This window comes from Scomber scombrus, chromosome 12 (assembly GCF_963691925.1).
Source record: "Scomber scombrus chromosome 12, fScoSco1.1, whole genome shotgun sequence".
In the NCBI taxonomy this organism is placed as follows: Eukaryota; Metazoa; Chordata; class Actinopteri; order Scombriformes; family Scombridae; genus Scomber; species Scomber scombrus.
In genome coordinates this window covers 25,621,415-25,647,057 of record NC_084981.1, presented here as the reverse complement: position 1 = coordinate 25,647,057, position 25,643 = coordinate 25,621,415, and the positions used below count along the sequence as shown (strand labels likewise).

Genomic DNA, 25,643 nt, shown 5'->3' with positions numbered 1-25,643 from the left:
TGTGTTCCTCCTCCAGTGTGCACCTGTGTGGTCCATAAGCGCTGCCATGAGCTGATCATTACCAAGTGTGCAGGGATGAAGAAGGACGACACAGGCAGCGAGGTATGAATGAATCCACAACAACAGCAGGCAGTTGTGTTTTTTTTTATGAGATAAAACACAATGTGGATTGATTGTTGATTTTGACCTTTTCTAGAAAATAAAACATGTTGTTTACATGTTTAACAGAAGAGTTCCTGCCTTGTGTAACACACCAAATATGTTCACAGAGCAAAAACACATCTTTATATCATTATTCTCACTGCAGTTTACAGTCTTTTTATTCTATTTTTATTTCATTTGTTTTGATGTTGTTGATCTCTTTTTTTAACCTAGTTTTAGTGAAGCTTTTATTCAACTTTATCTCCTCATTTTATTTCATTTCTACCTTTGTTTTGTCTTTTTAATGTAGTTTTTCCCCGCTAACTTTTATAAACATTTTTACCATTCTTATTTTTCTCTTGCATGCAATGGTCTTTTTTTTTTTTCTTTTTTCTGTTGTCTTTGTAATTTGTTTCATTCTCCTCGGTCTACACTTGTTCTGTTTTATTATCAGCTGTCAATCAGCTGTAGTTTAATCCAGACCATAAATGACGTCACTTCTAATTACAATCATTAGTTTCCATTTGGCCTGATTAAACTTACTGGGAAGTATCAATTTAATTCAATCCATTTTTTATTTAGTCCTGTGAGGTGAACACTCATTTTCCAATAAAACCACAGTCTTCACTTAATGGCCACTAATGAGAGTTACTGGTTACAAATGGATTGGAGCACTCTGATGTAGACTGAGGTAATATCTGTTTAGCTTCCTGACATTTTACCAGGATATATGATTGTATTTGAATCAAAACCAGCAGCTGTGCAGAAAATACATTATAAACATGGCCGCAAAACTTCAGAGAGAAAACAAATAAATCTTTGTCTTACCTGTTCATCAGGTACCAGAGTGGAGAAAAAACAGCTGATTTAATGTCAGGAACAAATTTACTTGAAGGCCATATGATGAATTCCAGAGAGTTTCATTCACCGCCAACACTACGAGACACTGATAACTCATAATTTGGCTAAAGTTTTCAAGGAAGTTAGACATTTTGAATCACTTCTTCTGCAGTTTTCACTTCCTGAGGAGTAAAAGAGTGCAACCCCACATTGTGGTCAAAGAGGGGACAACATGTTGCCTTCAAGTGCTCCTCGAAACATCAGGTTTACTCAGAGTCTGTGTATTTCGACGGTGTCATTCATTCGGGATTTGAAAATACTCTGATATACTGAAATATAGTGATGCCTCCCAAGCTTACTCTCATGTTCACAGAGCTTTGCACCTAAACTTTACTGTCCAGCTCAACTAATACTTAGCTAAATAGGGGAAAAAAACAAAACAACATCTGTCTGACTTCGATCATCCTGCAGATGTTATCACTCAAACTGTCCTTTTCTGTCTCTCTTGCAGCAGGTCGGGTCGCAGAGATTCAGCGTCAACGTGCCTCACAAGTTCAGCATCCACAACTTTAAAGTTCTCACCTTCTGCGACCATTGTGGATCTCTGCTGTGGGGTCTGCTGCGACAGGGACTGCAGTGTAAAGGTACCGAGCGTGCAGATAAAGTGTTCATCCATTTAATGCTTTCACTCTTTCTCTTTAACTCTTACTTGATCTGGAAAAAATAGATATATATCAGGTCGTATAGTTGTGGGAAATGAGGGATTTGGTAACAAGATAGAGCACATTGAGCCTATTAAACTCCTAAAAAAGGGCACTTTGGCTTTAACTGTAATTAAAAACTGTGGTTCCCAGCTGGGTGTGTTTGGTCCTCTGATAAATCTGATGAGTCACCAGATGATTGAAGGGATAAGCCAGAAAAACGGCTCTTTTTTTTCCATTTCCCACATTTGAGCTTTTTCTTGTGAAACACAGGACACACTCGGTCTGTGGTTGTTTATTTTAAGGGATCGGAATACAAAAATGTTGGAAACCACTGATTTGATCTGAGAAGTAAAACAGATAAAACTTTCAGATCATAAAGCTCATAAAACATAAGCAAAACCTTTATTTTGAGGCAGAAAAACAGGAATAAAACTAGACTGTGGAATTTTAATACAGTAGTTAAACATGAACATTTAACCCCTAAAACTAATGCTGAAAATCAGTTAAGCAGATTCTTTCTCAGGAAATTGGAGCTTGGCTCTTTGACGTATAGACATATATGTAAATTTGTCTGGTTTAGGTTTTGAATTCATGCAAGATGTCTCATGTCCACTTGAATTTAAAAGTCTCTACCTGTGCCTCTTATTCTGTGTGTGTGTGTGTGTGTGTGTGTGTGTGTGTGTGTGTGTTGTGTGTGTGTGTGTGTGTGTGTGTGTGTGTGTGTGTGTGTGTGTGTGTGTGTGTGTGTGTGTCAGTGTGTAAAGTGAATGTACACAGACGCTGTGAGAGTAACGTGGCTCCTAACTGCGGCGTTGACGCCAGAGGGATCGCTAAAGTCCTCTCTGACCTCGGAGTCACACCAGACAAGATCTCCAACAGCGCCCAGAGACGGAAAAAGGTGTCTCGACCACAGGTTTGAGAAAAAATAAGCTTTACATTTTTCATGTTTGAAAATGTTTAAATTGACTTGAGCAATGTCTGCTTTTTTTACTTTGTTTTTCTTGAGTCCAGTAAAGCAGAGGTAATGAAATAAAATAAGCAGGTTTAGCAGCTTTTCCTCCAGAAAATAATACAAGAGAAAAAAATAGCAGATATAAAGTTTCATTGTGCTCAAAGTTATGTTTAACCTTCAAATAAAGAAAAACAAATCTTCAAATAAAACACAAAAAAGTAAACAAAAGGACTTTTACCACAAAGCTTGTACTCAGAGTGATAGACTGGATGTCACTATTTTTTTTAAAGATTTTACATTTTTTTATATAATTATATTAAGCAGATCTCCATATTTTATGTGCTTCTTTATATTATCTTGAATGGATTTTTTAAAATTTATTTTAAAATTTATGTTATTATTTTTATTATTTTTTATTTTCATTTTAATATGTATTTTATTGTTTATATTTATTTGAATATGTATATTATTTTTTTATATGTTTACCTTAATATTTATATTATTTTTTTATATTTTTATCTTAACATTTATTTTATTTTTTAACACTTTGTTTTGATATTGATTTTATTTTTAATATTTTCTTATTTTAATTTTTTATATTTTTTATTTGAATATTTATTTCATTTGTAATATTTCTTATTTTAATATTTTTTTATTTGAATATTTATTTTATTATACAAGTAAGGTTAGTAATGTGCAGACTGTAGATTGAGTATTGATGATATTATATTGATGGTAAAAGACTGATGAAGATGATGATTAGGACATGTTGTCTTTGAACAGCTTCCTCAGGGTCAGGACCCCCAGCAGTCGTTACCAGGGACGCCTCAGACAGAAGACGACCGCTCAAAGTCGGCCCCCACCTCGCCGTGTGACCAAGGTATTTAACGTTTTAAACATCAGACACAAACTTTAAACTACTTTAAACCAGAACTCATTTTATCTTATTTTATTATATTTATCCAGATGTTAAGGAGCTGGAGAACATCCGCAAAGCTCTGTCGTTTGACCACCGCGGAGAGGAGCACAAAAAACACCCAGTATCTTCAGCAGCCTCTGTTGCTACGGTAACAGGGGACGGTCACGGAGGTGGAGGAGGAGGAGGACGAGGAGGAGGAAGAGGAGGTGACGGAGGCAGCGTCGGGGTGGAGGGTAAAGGAAGCCGTGAAAACGGAGAGGTGAAAAGTTACACCGCTCCTGAGGTGAAGAGGATGAACCTGCACGACTTCATCTTCATTAAAGTTTTGGGGAAAGGAAGCTTCGGAAAGGTGAGTGTGTGACCTTTGACCTTTTGACATTTTTTGGCTCCTCTCATTCTCAATTCGTGTCTATTTTTCATTCTTCTACCTGTAAAGTCAAACAGATTAGTTGAATAAATGACAGTAAGCGATGAAAAGAAGACGGAATTAGAGGAAAGAAGGAAGGAGAAAGTTAGTTGCCATGGTTACGTTTCATGTTTCGCGTCTCTCCAGGTGATGCTGGCGGAGCAGAAAGGCAGCGACGAGGTTTACGCCGTCAAGGTGCTGAAGAAAGACGTGATCCTGCAGGACGACGACGTGGACTGCACCCTGACAGAGAAACGCATCCTCGCTCTGGCCAGAAAACACCCGTACCTGACCCAGCTGTTCTGCTGCTTCCAGACTAAAGTAAGAGACAACACACACACACACACACACACACACACACACACACACATACAGAAACACACACGCACGCACACACACACATATGCATGCAAACATATGTAACACCTCCAGGGGACAGCATTGAACCACATTTGAAGGTGTTGCTTCCAGTTATAATCAAAAAGTCAGGGCTCACCAAAGAAAAAAATCCACAGTTTGAGGAGAAAAATCTACTTTTTAAATGTAATATTACAAAAAAAATGTCATGCAATAATTTATTATAATAGAAATAAAACTTTAAACTAATGTAAGATATTGAAATTACAACTTACAGGTTGCATCCTTTTTAATTTATTACATTTAACATGAGAAGAACAGAATTAAACTGTAGATTATTGTCTAGATCTTTCTTTTTTTACTTTTACTTTATTTTATTTTTGAAGGGCTTCATTTTAATTTTATGGCTTAATGTTTAAAAGCCTTAAAGTTTCAGCTCTTCTATCTCTGTTGCATTTGAATGCTGTTAAAATTACATACATATATTTGTGTTTTAAGCAAGAATGACCCGATTGAACTGCTAAAAAAAAGCTGACTCTTAGCTATAACTGTGCTTCCCAGCTGGGTGAGTTTGGTCCTCTGATAAAGCTGATGAGTCACCAGATGATTAAAGGGATAAACTTCACAAACTCTCTTTTTATTTTTCTACTTTTCCCACATTTGAGCTTCTTTTTTCTTTTTCTTCTTGTGAAATACTGGACACTTTCGGTCTGTGGTTGTTTTATTTTTTAAGGAGTCGCAAAGTTCCACCACAGACGTAAGAAGTAAATCAGATAAAACGTTTAGATCATAAAGCACAGAAAACATCAAAATTGGACCCAAACTGTGGCATGTTGATACACTAGTTACACATGATCATTTAACACTTTAAACTAAAAGGTTTTACAGAGTCAGAGAACAATAATAAGAGAACTTCTCTGCGTCACTGCGTCTCTTTATGTGAGGAGACAAACTGTCCTCGTCTCAGCATTCCTGCTCTACACCTGTTGATTAAAAGCTGTAAATCACTTCAGCAGATATTTCTCTTGTGACTGGAAATTGTTTGCAGAGTTTTGTGAGTTTTTTTAAGCCTGGAAACAATTTCTAGAACGCACTTCTTTTTTTCTTCTTCTTTAAACAACATGAACACTGAACTCATCAGAAAAACATCTGCTGCCATCAGCTGAGAGAGAGAAAGATCTCCATCTCTCTCTCTCTCTCTCTCTCTCTCTCTCTCTCTCTCTCTCTCTCTCTCTCTCTCTCTCTCTCTCTCTCTCTCTCTCTCTCTCCATCCCTCCTTTCAGCTTAAAGTTTTCCCGTTCTCTTTTTCACACTGGGCGCTCTACTCCTCTCATCATCTCCACTTCTCAGCTAATTTGTCCGTCCACACAGTAAGTGGACGATGACAGACGCACACACAAAGGGCACCCGTGGGTGGGACGCCGCTAACGCCAACAGCTCCTCCAGGCCACTGTATGTTTTGTCTATCTTTACGTTGCATAAGTGTTCCTGTCGGGGGGCGGGGGGGAATGTATAGAGGTACTGTACATGTGCTGTACTGTATGCATGTGTGTGTGTGTGTGTGTGTATGTGACTCCCAGGTGTGTACTTTATCCAGTCGGATGACTCGCTGAAGGAACGGGTCACATGTTGCGCTGATGTGCCAAGTCCTTTCAGTGCAACCTGAGCCTGACGGTGCTGAGAAGGCTGCACAGGTGTTAACTTTTATCAGTCGACAAAAAACATGAGCCGCACAAGCCCGAACGTTAAAGAAATGAACTGGAGAAAGTGTTTGACTTTTTTTTAAAGAATGAAAGAATGGATGCTCGTCAGTACATCAGAGTAATCGCACAGTTCAGCTGAAGGCGCTGATTGCATTGAGATGGACTTTTATGTCAATTGTGATACTAACGGAAAGAAAAGAAGAAGAAAAAAAACAGGCTAAAAATAAATCCAAGAAGAAATAACTGTTACTCATAATCCCAATCTTAACCCTTATATAGTGTTATGAGTGTATTCTATTCATTTAAGGAGAATAAGAAGAATGCAACGGTTTTTAAAAAAAATAAATGCAGGTCAAATTTGTACATTTGCATATCCAAAAATGTATATCAGCTGCATGGAAATATAAAAAAATGTTGCATTACAATAAATCCAGCTCATGAAAACAGCTCTTAAATAAAAAAAATCGGCCTGAACACTATATAAGAGAAAAAAAGCACAACGCTGTTTGAAAAGAATCTGCTTAAAACAAACGTAACATATCACTTAAAATCCTTAAAAATGTCATTACATCAAACCTTATTTTAGGTAGTGATGTTGTGTATTTTCCTGCAGGATTGAAATGTTCTACCTGTGCACGAGGAATTCACAAGAAAAATGAAACATCAGTCTGTCTCCGCTCAGACACAGTGACTCTTCTTTTGTTTATATTCCTGCAGCTCAGTGCCACGTTTGCCGTCCTCAGCCGTAGATAGACAAGTGATTTTGAACTGATCTGTATTATAAGAAGCCACCAGGTAAACAGAGATGTGCTAATCAGGCCTGAAATCATGAGAATAATATGTTTAAGATATTCAAAAAGAACCCATCTGCAAATATAGCTGTGGTTCTTTGATGGATGCATTAACAGTCAAAGCAAATCTTAGCCTCAGCTGTCATAACTGTACGTAAACACAGCGTTGCATTGAGCTAAAGCATGCTAACAAGCTCACAATGATAATGCTACATTTTCAATATGGTACGATGAAAATCAAGTCCAGCTGAGGCTCATAAGTTTTGCAGGTATTTATTCAGAGGAGAGGTTTCTAGCACAACTTCACCTACTTCCAAGGTGCATGTAGAAGGAAAAAATTTCCAAAAAAACACTCATAATATAGAACTTTATTAATAGGCCGACGCGTTTTGGCTTGCGGCCTTAATCCGGTATTATGATGACCCTCATGAAGGCCGCAAGCCGGAACGCGTCGGTCTGTTAATGCAGGTATTTATTCACAAACTAAAGGATGGATGATGGTTTTAGATGGAAATGAAAAGTCAGACGATCACCAAAGTTATCACAGTGTATATTATCAAATTTGACCTGATTGTTGGCGAGACATTTAACTTAAAACAACAAGTTAATTTCATGTTGTTTAGTTTTATTTTATTTATTCTGTATATAAAATAACACAATAAAATATATTTAGGCAGCAAAATATAACAAAATAGAAAGACAAAAATTATTTTAGATAAACAACAAATTAATTACTATTCAGTGTTTGAAAGGGTGTAGGATAAAGTTATTAACTTTTAAGTAATACCCCTTTTTTCTTATTTTAAGCTCTGATAATGAAATCAGAAGAAAAGTCAGGAGATAACCAAAGTCAGTTCATCGCCACTCCTAAAACCACTTTACTGTTGCTACTCTTAGATGCATGATCATTAAATAAATATGTGGAAAAAGAGGGAAATATTAAAATAAGTGTGTCAAACTCATTTTAATTTAAGGGCCACATGCAGCCCAATTTGATCTCAAGGGGGCCGGACCAGTAAAACCATTGCATAATAACCTATAAATAATATATAATGTATATAATATATATAATAACATCACTATAATGAACTATCTAGAGGTACAATGGTAAAAAATATGATAAAATGTGTCCAAACGCACCAAGGAAAAATGTATAACAATTATTTCAACTTGAACGTCCAGAAGCATCGACTGTGGAAATATGTGAGAAAAGCATTACGGTGCATTTAATTGAAATATTGGAAAAATTAAGCTTACTTTTCGGCAATTTTCATACTTTGCAAAGTTGGTTGTTGTGTGTTGTTTGACTCTGCTGTATTAAAACATTCATATAGAAGTGCAAACAATGGAATAACATTATAACACTGATACTTTTACATAATAACTGAGAAATTGAATAATAGTTTTGAGACAGAAAGTGTGAAGATAAATGTGTTTTCTGTGGTGTTTTAAACGCGAGGGGTCGGCAGGGGTCGGAGATGTGGAAGGAGGAGTGGAGCACAGGAAGTTTTGTGAGTCTCATCTCTTGTTTATTTTCTCAGAATGTTCTGGAAACGATGGCGTCTCCTTTTTCAATTTATTTATTCCTGTTATTTTCCTCTAAAGCAAACACAAACATGCGCCGGCTGCATGGAGGGATGGAGCGAGAGAGAGAGAGAGAGAGAGAGAGAGGAGAGAGAGAGAGAAGAGAGAGAGAGAGAGAGAGAGAGAGAGAGAGAGAGAGAGAGAGAGAGAGAGAGAGAGAGAGAGAGAGAGAGGCAGTGTGCTCACATGACTTTTTTGACTTTATTTTTTAAATTTGTCCCCTTTATTACTTTTCTGCCTTTTTCTTTTTTTTTTATCTCATGCACACACACACACACACACACACACACACACACACACACACACACACACACACACACACACACACACACACACACACACACACACACGCAGGCAGTCAGGGCTGGTTGGGAGTGTGTTCTTGAACAAAACAAAGGGATTGTGGCTCTTATATAACCGCTTTGATCCTTATCAGGGACATGATGTGTATTCCATATGCTGTGTGACCCTGCCCTCATACCCCCCCCTTATACCCCCCCCTCCTTCCTCCCCCCCTCCCCTCCTGCCCCGCCTCGCCTCACCTCCCCACAGTTATGCTCTGGACTCATTTTGATTAGAACAACAGCAGCAGCAGCCCCACACATACATACTGTATACAGTATATAATAACAGCTACTTACGTAACGCTGGCGGCTCCAGTCGGCTCGTCCCCGCGATGATCCGCATCGACCCAGTACGCTAATGACTTGGCTGATTGGACCGTGACAGTTGAGTGTGTGTTTAATGTGGGAAATCATAAATATGAATGTTCTCTGTGTGTGTGTGTGTGTGTGTGTGTGTGTGTGTGTGTGTGTGTGTGTGTGTGTGTGTGTGTGCGTGCGTGCGTGCGTGTGTGTGTGTGTGTGTGTGTGTGAGTCATGTTTCTGTGTTATAATGACTCAGAAGGTAATTATGTGTAGTTTTCACAACCAAAAAGAGAAATCTACTTTAAGTTTCCTATAAAGTGAGACCCAAACCTGGAGTGTTCACCTTTAACATCAGACACCGTTATAGGATTCATTTGATAAGTCTTTCTCAAAACAGCTGGCGTTTTATGTTTTATTATTATCATCATTATATAAGTTTTATCTTCTTTCTTTTGTCTTTTTAATCTCTTTTTTTAACCTAGTTTTAGTCGAGCTTTAATTAAGCTTCATCTCTTTTATTTCATTTTATTTATTTTTTAATCTATTTTAACCTTCTTTTTGGTCTAACTTTTAATAAAAAGTGACATTTTTTTAATGTAATAATATTTATTTTATTTTATTTTGTTTTATTTATTTTTTTACAATTTAATTAGTCTTATTCTTATTTTTCTCTATTTCAACCCAGTTTTTTATCTTTAATTTTTAATATTTTTTTCTCATATTCTCTTATTTTTATTTAAGTAAATTATTTTTTACTTCATTTAAAAAAAAAATGTTTTAAACATTTTTATCTCTCTTGCGTGCATTGGTCTCAATTTTGTCTTTTGTCTTTGTTCTTTGCTTTTTTCTTCCTTTTTATAATTTTTCTTCCTTTTCTACACTTGTTCTGTCTTATTATCAGCTCGTCAATCAGCTGTGAAGCACTTTGAACTACATGAACCTGAATGAAAGCTGCTTTATACATAAAGTCTGACTGATTGATTGATTGATATATCGTTAATAACTTTTACTAGCAGAGTAAGTGAGACACACACTACATCTAATAAATGATCTTCCTTCCCAGCTAGTAGAATATCGTCTCCTTTTCTAAATATCGGCTACATTCACGTGTCTGGTAAAACCAAAATATCTTTCCCAGCTCAACTTATCCGGTTATAATCCAGAACTTTACGGTTCAGGTGATCGCAGCGATCTTTAAGACATGTGGAGGAACATTTCCAGGTTTTTATCTGATGTCACATCGAGGTCATGAACTTTGTACAATGCAACCGCCAGAAAGATAAAGATCACTGTATTATTAAAAGTATGTTTAAAAATACCACCACCTGAACCTGAACCTGAAGCTTTATGCTAAACTACATACAGTACATCCTGTTTTTTTATGTTTTTGTGCTTTTTAATGGTAAAAATGTGTTCATAAATAACAGAATAGCTGCATCTGCATCTGGTCAGTGTGCTGCAACTCATGTAGAAGATTGTTTTTGTTGGTCAAGATGGAAATAACTCGATGCAGAATGTGTGGTGTGGTGTGTGTGTGTTATTCTGCAGGAGAGGTTTAGTGCATGTTTGTTGGGGCTTTATTTATGTTTGTTTGGTTTCAGCACATTACGTAATGTTCATAATGATCCACAGCTCCGTGTTTGTGAGGCTGGAACAGGTTTCCTCTGAGCTGAGCTGCACTCTGGAGAAAAAGTTCATGGAAAGGTGTTTGTGTGTCTGTTTTATGTTTAAAGATTTAAAGTAAAGAGGAGAAGAGGAAGGTGCGAACAATGAAAATTAAGCTTTTCTTCTCCGTATCTCTTTAACGTTGTCCGTCTTTGTTCCGCCCCTCATCTCTCGGTCACTTCAGTCGCTCGACTCTTTCTCTCTCATCAGATTCTGCTGCTGCTTCTTTGTCTCGTCTTTATCTGCCAAAACATATCCAACCCTGTCCCAGGTTGCACTCTGGCAAGTACACACATACAGCACATACTGTATTTACATGATAAATAGACTCGTACAAGGTGACAGATAGACAAGAAGGGCCGAGGGATCGAATCACCAACCTGCTCTGTGTCCTGAGCCACAGCCGCTCATACAAGGGTCAATGAGGTTTTATTGTGTCCATGTGGTTTAGTCAAATTTAGGGGGTTAAAATGTGAAAATAAACATATGAATAACTTGCACACATTGTTTTTTTGTGGACCCAGCATCAAATTTCTGCTTTTAATCCATTTTGAGAGAATATATTAGAGGATTATGGCAAAAATGTCTCAGTGGTGTAACCATAAAAACTTTGTACCAAATAATTAAACTTGCTTAAAAGCACTAAATTCTCAATAAAACACCATATCAACTAGTTTGGCATGATCTTACATTATAACTTCAATGTTGTTGTTTTTTAAAATGAAGTAATTATTAGTATAAGTCCACTTAAATACACTGTAGGTGGATAAAATATTTAATATTTATCATTCTTTTGTGGTTACACCATTTGACATTTTCAGGAGCATTCAGTCTTACTTTTGGTAAAAAACCTGATGCTGCTTTTAAAACTATTTTTTAAAGATATGTTTGAATTGCTCATCTTGCCAACCCTTATTATTTATCACTCACCAATGTCCACAGTCAGGTATAATAAGACTAATCCATAATAAATACAGTAATAGTTACATTCATCAGTATTCAGTATCCAAAGATGCAATATTAGAAAAGAAGAAAGAAAAGACATTTTTGGTGAGTCTTCTTTTACTTTACTTTACTTTACTGGTTCTTTACTTCAGTACTTTCATTGTTAAATTCATAATAACTGAATTTACACATTATATTTTTTTCTCCTCATATTTATCTGATAGCTGTACGATTGACTTTTCAGATTGATTTCATGCAGAGAATACATGCAGTTTCTTTCTGACTTTATCTGTGAAGTTTCTAGAGACACAGGTTTTGTATCTCAGCCTTATGAAATGTTGGACTTTATCTCTTACTCAGTCTTACTCAGTCTTCATGAGAAATGACACAGAACAGGATAAAGGAAAGTCTGTTTTTTCCTCCCAAACAGACTTAGTCAACTCTCTTAAGGTTCAATAACCTCTGTTTCTTCACATTGTCATTTAAAGGGAGATATTCCTGTAAAACCAAAAAAAATTCTTCCTGCATTTTCTCCTCAAAAACAATCAAAGTGGAGGTGACTAATGATCAACAGTAACAGCGTTGGTCTGCTAAGTCATATCCCTGCTTTCTATTCACTAATGATAAACAAAGGTTGGACAAAAACTAACAAAAATACTAAATGTACATTTTAACAAACCTGATGCTGCTTTTAAGACAATTTTTAAAGATATTTTTGAATTGCTCATCTAACCAACCCTTATTATTTATCACTGATCCATACACACACATAAGTGTGTTTGTGTGTGTGTGTGTGTGTGTGTGTGTGTGTGTGTGTGTGTGTGTGTGTGTGTGTGTGTGTGTGGCATTTCTGCAAAACATATTTAAAACCTACTGAGAGAGAGAGCTGTAGTTTATTCTGCAGATTCCTTTTTTTAATTTTTTCTTTTTTTTTAATTGTTCATATTTATTCTAATTACTTCATTTAACATATTTTTTTATTAGATGAAAACAGTTTTTTAAGCCTGGAAGAAGCCATTTGGCGCGCTGTTATATCACTCTACTTAGTGCTGTATGTGACCTATGTCCTACCTACATACGCCACTCCTTCATTGACCCCCCCCCCCCTCTCTCTCTCTCTCCCCCTCCCCCCTTCTCTTCCCCCACCTCCCCTTACCTCCTCCTCCTCCTCCTGTTCTTCTTAATCAACTGTGGGATCGCAGCCGTTCCCCTATCGGCCTAATTACCGCTGAGAAATGTAAATAACATTATACAACAGTAGCGCCGGGGCCTCGTTCTGCTCCGTACACAGAGGCCGAGCCGGGGAGGTGAAAGCAGAGGGAAGAACTGAAGGAGGAAAAGAAAGATAAAGAGAAAGAGAGAGAGAGAGAGAGAGAGAGAGAGAGAGAGAGAGAGAGAGAGAGAGAAAGAGAAAGAGAGAGAGAGTAGACATACAGGAAGATTTAAATAAAACAAAACAGGAGAAGCAGGTTTTTTAGAGTGAAGTTCGACAATATATGTGATGATTAAAGTGGTTGATATGTTGGAAAGGTGATGGTAGAAGAGATGAAGAAGAAGGGGATGAAGGATAGAGGAGTGAGTGAGGTCAGGAAGCAAAAAAAAAAGACACATGACAGCGGACGAGCGAGGAGTGTTTTTAACGAGGTGTAATTGGTGAACATCAGAGGAAGCAGAGAACAGCCAGAAAAGCAGCCAGGTTCATTAACGAGCCTTTGTTCTTCATCCTCTGCTCGGTGAGACAGCGAGAGACGAACAGGTGTAGGACGGAGATGTAGAAAAGACAGATAGAGAGAGAGAGAGAGAGAGAGAGAGATCAAGACGGACAGAGACGGTGATGCTCGGAGTCAGGAGGGCCGTACAGATGTGACAGATGACCGAGAGCAGAAGGGTCAAAGATGTCGAGTCTGAGCAGGATGCAGCATGTGGATGTATAGTGAGAGGAGGAAGAGAGGAGGAAGAGGAGGAAGAGGAGGAAGAGAGGAGCTACTTGTATATATGAATATGCAGTTGGATCCAAAAAGCAGCTTTAAGCTTTAAAGGAATAGTTCAATATTTTGGGAAATTTGAGTTAACCCTCACATACTGTTTTTACATCTGAGATCAGTAAAATATACTTTTTTCTTCTTCTTTTTAGCCTGAAATTTGATGAACTTTTTTTTAACCAAAAGTAAGACTGAATGCTCCTGAAAATGTCAAATGGTGTAACCACAAAAGAATGATGAATATTAAATATTATATCCACCTGCAGTGTATTTAAGTGGACTTATACTAATAATTACTTGATTTATTGAAATGGTTCCTGATCTCCATGGTTACCACATTAAATGTAATATTTAGAACAATTGTATTCCATTACCTTTATTTAATATAAAAAGTTATAATGTAAGATCATGCCAAACTAGTTGATATGGTGTTTTATTGAGAATTTACTGTTTTTAAGCAAGTTGAATTATTTGGTACAAAGTTTTTATGGTTACACCACTAAGACATTTTGACCATAATCCTCTAATATATTCTCTCAAAATGGATTAAAAGCAGAAATTTGATGCTGGGTCCACAAAAAAAGAATGTGTGTAAGTTATTCATACGTTTATTTTCATATTTTAACCCCTTTAAATTTGACTAAACCACATGGACACAAACATGACAAACATCACTGACCCACATTACAACTCGCTAAATACAAATGCAAACTGTTCTGCTGCACGATGTGAAACATGCATTAACTTACATTGGAGCTACTTAACAAGAGATGGATTACAACTATGTGTTATAAGATTTATATACGATTTTTATTACAAATTCCATAAATTGATTTAAGGGGGGAGTTCTGTCTGTGTGTGTGTTTCCAGTTCTCATCTCGGCTTTTCCCACAAAATCCTTTCCTATCATCATCTGTCTGCGTGAGTAAAATAAATGAGCCTCCGCTTATGAGCCGGCAATAATCCACCCGGCATACGTCATGTTCGTTCTGCAGGAATTTAACTTTTTTGCCTCATTAATTTTTCTCAAATGCAAATTCTTCACGAAAGAATGGCGCTTTGTTTCAGATCGGAGCTAAAATATCACCAGACTGCTTATTAACACACATAGCGGGTGAGAAGGTTGACCAGGATCACATTAACCTTTGTGTCTTCCTCCCGGGTCAAATTGACCCCGTCTGTTTTGACTGTTCCTTCTTTCCTTCCTTCCTTCTGTCCTTCCTCCATCCCTCCTTCTCTCTTTATTTCCTTCCTCTCTCTTTCCTCCCTTCCTTCTTTCCTTCCTCCATCCCCCTTTCTTCCTTCCTTCTGTCCTTCCATCCTCCTTCCCTCCTTCTCTTTCTTTCCTCCCCCCACCTTCCTCCCTTCCTTCTTTCCTCTGTCCTTCTTTCCTTCCTTCCTCCCTTCTTCTTTTCCTTTCTCCCTCCCTCCCTCCCTCCTACCTTCCTTTCTCCCTCCCTCCCTCCTTCCTTCTTTCCTCCTCCCTCCTCCTTCCTTCCTCCCTTCGTTCTTTCCTTTCCTCCCTTCCTTCCTCCCCCCTTTTCTTCCTTCCTTCCCTCCTTCCTTCCTCCCGCCTTCCCTTCCATCTTCCTTCCTTCCATCCTTTCTTCCTTCCCTCCTTGACTCGAGTACAACAGGAGGGTTAAAGTATAAAAAACATCTGCAAAATATTAAAAACGTACAAAAAAACCCAGCATCAGCGCTCCAGAAATGTAAAATTTGGTTTCTGTGTAAACTCATCCTGCTGCTACACCTTCACATGTCCCTCTGTGCTGTTGTAGCTGCCAAAAAGTAATAAAGAGAAACTTTAATTTGGTATTTTCTTCTGCAAAGCTTTTTTCGAAAATGACCTGCGCATGTCTCCTCTGATGCCAGCTCAGTGTTTATCTACTTACCGGCACAATTAGTGTATTTATGTGTGTGTTCTTGTACTTCTTGTACTTCCTCGAGAGTGAGAACAATTTTGTAAATTAGAACATTTTGTCCCCATCCTCACCTCACCTCAAAAAAGTCTTGAGTTTGAGCGCTCAGACTTTGTTTTAAAGGGGAGTAAGGTCAGACTCAGGTTGCAGTTATAGAGAGAGAGAGGAGAGAGCGAGAGAGAGAGAGAGAGAGAGAGAGAGAGAGAGAGAGAGAGAGAGAGAGAGAGGAGAGAGAGAGAGAGAGAGAGAGAGAGAGAGATTGCTTTTATATGAAAGCAGCATTGAGTGTTGGTTTGGAGACACAATGTGTGTGGTGATCTCTGCTGTCAGATACTTTTGTCTCCCCGAGCATCTACTTGGAAGTTTTTGGAAGTCACGTTGCTTCTTCTTCTGCTTCTTTTGCTACTGAGACACAGCTGTTACTATTCACCGAGACACAAAAAACATCACATTTGTCTTTTTTTTTTTTAAAGGTTTCAACAAATAAACCTGCTGGTGATGACTTGGAAAATTTGGAAGTAAGAGTGGAAGTACAGTATGAGTAAAAAGGGAAAAATCATGCATGAGAAAACTACTTAAAACTAATGGCAACAATCAATATTTTTCATAACAACAATGCATAATCTCATCATCAGTGACTCTGCAGCTTTATGGAGCTTTATAGTTGAGTTTCATCTCATAGTTTAGCTGTACGACTGCAACTTTACTGTTTTGGTTCATTCTCAGAGCTCTCATAGCGTCGTTTTGCAGAGAGAAATAGCTGTAAAAAGCCTACTGTACACTACCTGCTCAGACACACACAGTCAGCTGTAGACTAGCTGGTGAACATAGTGGAGCATTTAGCAGCTAAAGATCCAGATATTTCCCTCAGGAGTTAGTAGAGAGTAAAAACAGAGCTAAAAGAGAGTGAATATTGGACTTACATGAATGATAATGTTGGAAAGTTGAGATAAAACAAACACTGAAAACATTATTTCCTGATATTACACGAAATAATTAATCACATGATGTAGAAAAACACGGGCAGATTAATCCATAATGACATTTATCGTTAGCTGCAGCCGTTGTATAAACCAATTCTCCCCTGAATAGATATAAAGTTGCATATTACTTCCAAGCAAGTGTTTAAACATGCAATTAACTATAACATTGTGTAAATCATCGTCTTCTATCTTCAGTTTTTAAAATTATACTTACTAAAATATCATTTATAATATGGACATAATGACTTATATAAGAAAAATACAGTTTTAACCTTCCTGTCGTCCTCCCGGGTCAAATTGACCCCGACTGTTTTAACTATTCCTTCTTTCCTCCCTTCCTTCCTTCCTTCCTTCCTTTTTTCCTCTGTCCTTCTGTCCGTCCTTCCTTCCTTCCTTCCTTCCTTCCTTCCTTCCTTCCTTCCTTCCTTCCTTCCTTCCTTCCTTCCTTCCTTCCTTCCTTCCTTCCCTCCTTCCTTCCTCCTTTCCTTTTTTTTCTCTTTCCTTCTTTCCTCCCTCCCTCCCTCCTTATCTCTTTCTTACTCCCCCTCCCTTCCTCCCTTACTCTTTTCCTTTCTCCCTCCCTCCCTCCTTTCTCCTCCCTCCCTCACTACCTTCCTTCCTTCCTTCCTTCTTTCCTCCGTCCTTCCTTCCTTCCTTTCCTCCCTCTTTTCCTTCCTTCTTCTTCCTCCCTCCCTTCCTTCCTTCCTTCTTCCTTCCTTCCTTCCTTGACTCGAGAACAACAGGAGGTTAAGAATAATATTGACATACTAATAATGTATAAATCGCTTTTTAAAAAGTGCAACATTATAAATTTCAGCAATAAAAAGGATGTTGGTAGAGAGTAAAAAGCAGAGCTAAAAGAGAGCAGGTGGACAGTTAATTTACATTTGAACATAAATTACACTAAAAAACTGCTCCATCTATCTCCTTCATCCTTCCTGCTCTTAGTGTGTTGCCTGCAGACATACATATACGTACACATCTTAGTTTCTCCGGAGCATTTTTCTGTTGCTATGACATGTAATAACTTTGACACATCCTGCACAACACAAACACACAGAGCAATCATCCACTTCTTCTTCTGCTTCTTAAAAATCACACAAACACACGCTGCACTCACACGCACTTGATCAATGGCTTTGTCAGGACTTGACATTCCTGGAAGTCTGTTTCACATGAAACTAATCAAGACAAACTCCTCACTTACAAATAGGCTTTCTTTCTTTCTTTTTTTTTCTTTCTTTTTTTTTTTTAAACCAATGAAAATCCAATGTTCTGCTCATTTGTTTTTACGGGGACGAGGAGTAAGAAAGATATTCTGTGGGGAGAACCAGCAGCCCACAGCATGCACTGAGCTCCTGTCAGTCATCATCAAGAAGAAGGACAGTCAGGGCAAATTTAGCATGCAAGAACAATGAACACACACACACACACACACACACACACACGACACACGCTGTAGGCACATTCAGTCTCCTCAGCCAAATATGTGTCAGTCCTGAGCAGCACTGAATTGTTCTTTTCAGGAGTGCAGTCAATAGAGGAGCGATGTTTGCTGTTCTTGGATGCAGTTCAAGCACACACACACACACACACACATACACACACACACACACACACACACACACACACGACACACACACACACACACACACACGCATCTGTAATCTTATACTTGCAAAGACTCACTGATGTAATGCATTCCCTGAGCCTCTAACCTTAACCAAGACATGAAGATGCCTAACCCTAAGTGAACTAGAGGAGGCTCATCAATCAGACATCAACACTCTTCATCACTGAATTATTCTATTATTCTATTCCCGGAAAGGTAGTTCTTAAGCTTTTTATACTTTCAAGTGTCTATCTTCTTGTTGGTGTGTATGTAGATTCATATATCTGTGCACAAACAGACATAAACTCTTACATATAACTTGCTTCTTCACAACTGTTTCCTGGGTTTACAAAGAGCAAAGCCAATTATATCTTTGTGAGGATGATGAATAACGGAGTGTGTGTGTGTGTGTGTGTGTGTGTGTTGTGTGTGTGTGTGTGTGTGTGTGTGTGTGTGTGTGTGTGTACATCTGACAGGATTGAGCGCTTTATCTCTTAGTGCAGATGTCAAAGACAGTCAGTGGTACAGAGTTGGACTTCCTCTTAGTTAACCTTTCTGATCAGTTTTGATGTTCATGTTCACACAGTGGTTTACAATAATCAGAGACGGGATTTTACAACTCACCGTTGCAAAGTAATCTTACAGGAATGTGCGCTCGCTTGCATGTATGCGATTGCACAAAGCGGCGTCTTGTCGGATGATGTTGCATTTCTGCAAAATCTGAGCCAGGTTCAATTTTTTACCAAATGACCCTGTGTGTGTTTTTATTTATGTATTTATTTATTTAGTTTTGCTGCGTTGGTATTACTGGCATTACTAGCATTGCACCAACTTAGCTCTGATTGCACCTCCTCAGTCACAGATAAATATGTGATTAATCCTTAAAGAAGCTTTTAGAGAGCAGAGATACTTTTATTCTTCATTTTTATGCTTTTTCTTTATGGATAATAAAACATTTATAAATCACACCCATGTTATATACAACAGGGGAATGGATTATATTACAATGTGATGAATGCAACAGTAATTTCTGAATGTTTTCATTAAATGTGGGTTAAACACTCAACAAAAAGATGTATATCAGCTGCATATACACTACCGGTCAAAAGTTTTAGAACACCCCCCATTTTTCCAGTTTTTTATTGAAATTCAAGCAGGTCCAAGTCCAATGAATAGTTTAAAATGGTACAAAGGTAAGTGGTGAACTGCCAGAGGTTAAAAAAAAGGTAAGGTTACCCAAAACTGAAAATTATACAAAAACACTTAAAAATGTAGGTCTTTCCTACAGAGAAATTGCGAAGAAAGTCAAGGTGTCAATGAGTACAGTTTCCTTCAACAAGCACTCAGAAACTGGGGGAAATTCTGAAAGGAAGAGGTCTGGCAGACTCAAAGCCACAACAGAGTCAGAAGACAAGTTTCTGAGAGTCAACAGCTTGCGTGATAGGCGAGTAGGCGAAAGGATGGTTCCTCGGTGTGTGGCATTAACTGTCAAACATGGAGGAGGAAGCGTGATGGTCTGGGGCTGTTTTTCTGGATCCAGGGTCGGTTACCACAGCATTCTGCAGCACCATGCAGAACCCTCTGGTATGCACGTAGTTGGTCAGAGGTTCATCCTACAGCAAGATAATGACCCAAAACATAAGTCCAAGCTATGCCACAACTACCTTAGGAAAAAATGTAACAGAATGTAAGGGTTAAAGAAAAGATCAAAATCAAAGCAGCGGTTATGTGAATAACCACATATTCCACATCCTAGTAGTGAGTAATGTATCCTGGTTTTAAAACCTCACCACACGCTGATGTACAAATGGCTTTAATACGACTTTTTATACACATGCACTCAACAGTTCACCTTTAAGTAGTCACTGCAGCTTCTGTTTAAAGTGACAACAAAGAATGTAGAAAAAGCAAACGACACCTATGTTTATGGTTATTTAACCTAAAACACGCTGTAATCTTTCACCCAGTTGCAGGAGACGTGACGATACCTCTATGAAACTCCATGTATTTATGGACATCTACTAAAAAAATTTAAAAAATAAAAAAATAACTAGATTCCACGACAGCAACATTGTAGAAGTTTATGTAGTAGTAGTGCACATCAGGAATAAAAAAGCAGGTGCTAGACCAAAGAACTAAATCTGTAAAGATAGAATCAAACCTGCATTGGGAGCAGACTATAGCTCCCAATGCAGGTGTGGTTTAATAGGATATCAAAAGTGACGTTTCATGCTCTTCAGGCTAAAACAAGAATGCATGGTCACCATCTTAAATACATGAACACCCAGATCACCTGACAGTCACATGGTGTGGTATTTTTTTAAAGTAAATATTCATTTTGATGAATTCTTATGAATTATCAATGTTTTTCTAGGGTTACACCATTTGACGTGTTAACTGAGAAAAACCTGACCTTGTTCAAAAAACGTCAATTTATGAGTAATTGTTGGGAGCTTCTAATCTGCAGTTGTGATCATCAGGTGTCATTCTTTATAAAACCACTTCCTGTTATATAGCCTTCTTCACAATTTTACAAAATGGCCCTTTAAATGCTGGTTACAGTACAAGACACTTCATGTGGTTAACTTGACTTGACATGATTCCTCAAAATAAATTGTATTCCATTACATTGATTTAATATAAAAAGTTATAATGTAAGATCATGCCAAACTAGTTGATATGGTGTTTTATTGAGAATTTAGTGTTTTTAAGCAAGTTGAATTATTTGGTACAAAGTTTTTATGGTTACACCACTTAGACATTTTTGCCATAATCCTCTAATATATTCTCTCAAAATGGATTAAAAGCAGAAATTTGATGCGGAGTCCACAAAAAAAGGATGTGTGCAAGTTATTCATATGTTTTTTTTCACATTTTAACCCTTTAAATTTGACTATAAACCACATGGACACAAAAAATGACATGGTGTCATGTCATTGTCACATATATAGACTGGGATTGACCTGGGTCTTTATTTATTTAAGATGGCATTACACATTTTGTCTTTAGTCTGAAGAAAAGCAGAAGGCTTGAAACATCACTTTTAATATCCCATTAAATGATATTATACCTGCTACAGTGTGCACAACAGCAACATTTGAAATATATGGCAAGTTAAGATAGCGACAATGGGTCAAAAACAAGAACAAAAAAACATAAATTAATGTATAAATATGTTTTTCTTTATTTTTTTTAATGACTACCTCCATGCATGAAGTTATTTTTGGTGAGGTTTGCTATAATATCACTGACGTCTTTTTATAAAAGTTACACGATAGGTCCGAACTTCTCTTCTAATAAGCAGAACTGTAAGGATTATTAAAGCTCTTGGTCTTAAGATTTAACTCCTAGCTCAGCTCTTATTCTCAACACTGCAGCGTCTCCACCTTACAGGCATGAAGTGTTTGGTTTGTGTCTGCTCGGCGCTACGACACATTGCACGATTTAGTCTTTTCAGGACAAAACATTCGTGATCTGACTCCGGGGCCACACACACACACACAATACAGTCTGTCCTCCAATTACAATCATTTCCTTCTTTGCTATCGTCACACAAAAAAAAAAACGTTCTTCTTTTTAAAAGGCGAAGTGTTTTTTTTGGAGATCTGAATCGTGCCACAGAGTAAAAAAGAAAGAAAGAAAGAAAAAGCAGTAAAGAAGTAGAGTTGAGTGAAATCACTGAGGGCATCTTTACTGGGAAGGCTCTGTGTGTAATGACTAGCAGCCAAACGCTAATGGCTCATAATGTTCCGAGGAAAATAGGGCAGCAATTCACTTTCTTTTTTCTTTTTTTTCCTTTTTTTTTTTTTTTTTTACATGTACAAAAGTTTCAAATCCCACTTTTTTTTTTTTTTATGTTCTTTTTCTTTATATTTTGTGCCCAGATTTGACTGATTTTGATGAGACTATTAACTGTAGCTTAACAATCAACCCCAAAGTGAGAAGAACATATATTTAACGAGGCACTAATTTCATTTTTTTATTCATACATTATCTGGAATCAACATGAGATAAGATAAGAGCATAATACTCTTTCTCCTCATTTCCTCTTTTCTTTCCTTCTTCCCCTTTCATGTCTCTGTGTCACTCTTTCTCTCATCTTTTCCTCCTCCTTTCCCAAATACTTTTTTGCTCTTCCATTCTGACTTTCCTTCCTTTGTTACTCCTCTTCTCTACGTCTCGTCTTCTTTTCTCCCTTCTTTTTTTCCTCCCACCTTTCTTTCTCTTTCTTCCACCCTTGCTTCCTTCCTATTCCTTGTTTTCTTTATACTCCCCCCTGCTTTTAAAAATCCACTTCCTTCTTCCCTTGTTTATTTCTTCCTCTATTTCCTCTCTGTCCACCTTTCTTTCCCTTTTTTCTGCCTCTCTTTCTTACACACTTCCCTGCATGTTTTCCTTTTTCCTTTATCCCTAAAACATTTTTTCACTACCTTCACACTTTCCTTTCCTTCCTTATCTCATAATTAATTTTTATATTTCCCTCTCTCCTTCTTCTATCGTCCTGTTTTTCTTTCTTTCCTGGGGAATATGTACTATAATAGCAAAATTAAACCTTATTTCCATTATGATATTGATATTATTGATATTATTAATCACCTGAGTGGAGAATATGAGTTTTTATTCAACCATAGATTTATTTTTTTTTACCTGATGGAGGAAACAAATGTGAATCTTTGAGCTTTTTTTAATTGTGTGTGTATGTGTGTGTGTTTACCTGTTGTTGTGGGGACATATAACTCTTCACACGTTCACATTATGGGGACTCACCTTCCCTTTTGGGGATAAAAAAGCAAGTCCCCCATACTACAAATCAATAAATTACAGTCTAAAGACTTGGTTTAGGTTAAGGTAAGGGTTACGGTCGAGCTAATCGTCCAGAAAATGAGTATAAGTCAATGTAATGTCCTCGCAAGTCACGTAAACATGAATGTGTTTACTTTCAGGGAGGGAGGAGAGAGAAAGTGTGGTTCAATGGGTTCATGCTACATAAAACTCAAGCTAAGACTTGTTGCACATACATTGCTACACAGTGGCACAGAAAGGCTACATACTTTATCTCTCTTTCGCTCACACGCACATACAGGCACAATAGTCGGATAACCATCGAGACGTTATTGTATGTGTTGGGTTGGGAATCATCTGGATAAGCACGCATAGAACATGGTTTTAATGTATGCGTGTGCGTGTGTGTGTGCGTGTGTGTGTGTGTGTGTGTTTGAGAGAGAGTGTGTGTGTCAGCAGTGGGAAGCCAGTATCTGTACATTTGTAATTACACTCAGAAATGTTTATTCACGTTGATTGGGTGGGACCAGCCGGGACTCTGGGTACATTAAACAAACTATTTCGACATCCTGTTTAAAAGTCGCTTTCAGGAGGAGCAGAAAAGAGAGAGAGACAGAGAGAGAGCGAGAGAGAGAGAGAGAGAGAGAGAGAGAGAGAGAGAGAGAGAGAGAGAGAGAGAGAGAGAGAGAGAGAGGAGAGAGAGAGAGAGGGAGAGAGAGAGAGAGAGAGAGAGAGAGAGGAGAGAGAGAGGGTAGCTGAGGTGGACCACCGGCCACTTATGTAAGACCCAATCCTGACGGACCCTTAAACTGATACCAAAGAGGAGAAGAGAGCACGAGGTCAGCTTTATAAAAACACCAGTGAGTGAGAAACGTTTGTCAGATCAGACACAAAGACCTACATTTGCACCGGGTAAACAACTGAAATATGAATTAAGATAAAATTGAACAAGTAGGATAAGAGCGAGAAACTAAAATCAACAAAAACAATAAAACCAAAACAAACCCAAAATCTATCTTTGAGTTTAAAGCACAACCTGTATCTATAGCAACCATAGAACAACCTGTATCTATAGCAACCATAGAACAACCTGTATCTATAGCAACCATAACACAATCTAATGGTCTGTCTGTGCATTACATACCTCATACAAGTGGTAAAGATTGCCCCAAAAAGTTTTAAGTTAAATAGATTTTGTTTTCAACCAGATATCACGGTTAAGCAGACCTACAAAGGGTTAAAAATACAAAAAAAGGGGGGGAATGGTATCAGATTGTTACCCTGAAGGTGTTTTCAATCCTGCGTTCTTAGTCAAGAACTGTACAGTTATTTTAGGCCTGTAGAGGAAGTGGTCTCGGCTCATTTTGAGCTAAACAGCTGCATTAACTGGGTGTACTGGGATGTTGGCTGAGTAAAATGGTTGCTAGCAGCGATAGCAAAGTAAGCAAGTTCAACTGAGTCTTGTTTTCTTTGGGTGAGCTGACTTCACTGAGCGTAACATTGGTTGTCGTGGATCACCGGTATCATGACGCTGACTCAAACAAGTTTAGTCAACTCTGGGTTTTTACTGCTATGAGTGTGTTAATGTGAAAGATTAACTCAGGAGTGGTCGTTAATTACAGGAGACATAATGAGAACAATGATATGAGATGAAACAGTGTTTTAGCAACAGCAAAAAGTCATATTTATTTATATATACAGAATAAGAAGATGTTGAAATAGTAGTTTTTTAGTTAGGATGAACAAACTATTCTGAATATTTTGTGCTCATGAAAACACTTAAAAGTAATACCAGACCGTTTTTTGCTAATCTGTGGTGCGGTGATGGAATCAGAATGTTAAATCCTGTAGGAATAATAACTATTTTTTTTCCCACAGTGATATTATTAACCTCCTCCAGAACATAGGAGCCACTCAGCAGAAGTTATCATGGTGACAAACTGAGCCAGCTTCATGAGCCCAAATGCAGCTACCTAACATATTAATCTCTCTTTGTGGACTATAGCAATGAAGTATGTTCTTATAATTGATATTTTGGCTATAAACAGATTTCAGATTTCTTTATTATTGTAATTTTTCATAATGCACTTCCATACACAAAGAAAAGGCTAAATAGTGTTTCCCTTAAAAGACAAACTACAAAAAAACTGTATCAGAAAATAAAACATAGCGATCTTAAATTAATGAATAAATGAGCCTGAATAGAAGTAATGATTTAAAAATAGTCACAATTAAAGGATATAAAGTGTGAGAGTGCCTGTTATCTGTAAAGTGTGAATGGAGTGAAACAATCTCATGTGGATTTTAGTGATGCATTTTGGTGCATGAAAAGGAAACTGATCCGAGGCGATAAATGCAACAAGTTAACCATCAATGATTAAGACCAGAGCAGAGAAACAGCAGGTTTAAAATATACCTGTTGAGTATATGTATTAGTTTGCTTTATCAGTTTCATTACAAAAGGTCCCAAGTCCCAACATTTCCCTAGAAACTACTGTAGCCCAGTTTTCCAATGTTGAACCACATGTTTCGGTCAGTTCAACAATCCATGCTCATGAAAGCCTGATTTTTCTCATTCGTTCTAATAAAAGAAATGTTTCCCAGACACACACGTGCGCTGGCAGTGTAAGACATTTTTTTTTAATACACAAGACTATTCACTAGTGTTGTCTTAGCCTGTGTCATTGTCTGCTGACGTATGTAACCAG

General features: G+C 37.6%; 1 protein-coding gene across 1 annotated transcript in view; it reads left to right on the top strand.

Moving 5' to 3' along the window:
* The window catches only part of LOC133991485 (protein kinase C epsilon type-like), a 119,934-nt gene that overhangs the window by 57,202 nt on the left and 37,089 nt on the right, over window positions 1-25,643 (top strand). The window contains exons 5-11 of the mRNA XM_062429914.1: window positions 17-102; window positions 1,496-1,625; window positions 2,441-2,583; window positions 3,421-3,517; window positions 3,604-3,704; window positions 3,789-3,905; window positions 4,110-4,283. Coding sequence (XP_062285898.1) covers window positions 17-102; window positions 1,496-1,625; window positions 2,441-2,583; window positions 3,421-3,517; window positions 3,604-3,704; window positions 3,789-3,905; window positions 4,110-4,283 — 848 coding nt within the window. The remainder of the gene's footprint in view (window positions 1-16; window positions 103-1,495; window positions 1,626-2,440; window positions 2,584-3,420; window positions 3,518-3,603; window positions 3,705-3,788; window positions 3,906-4,109; window positions 4,284-25,643) is intronic.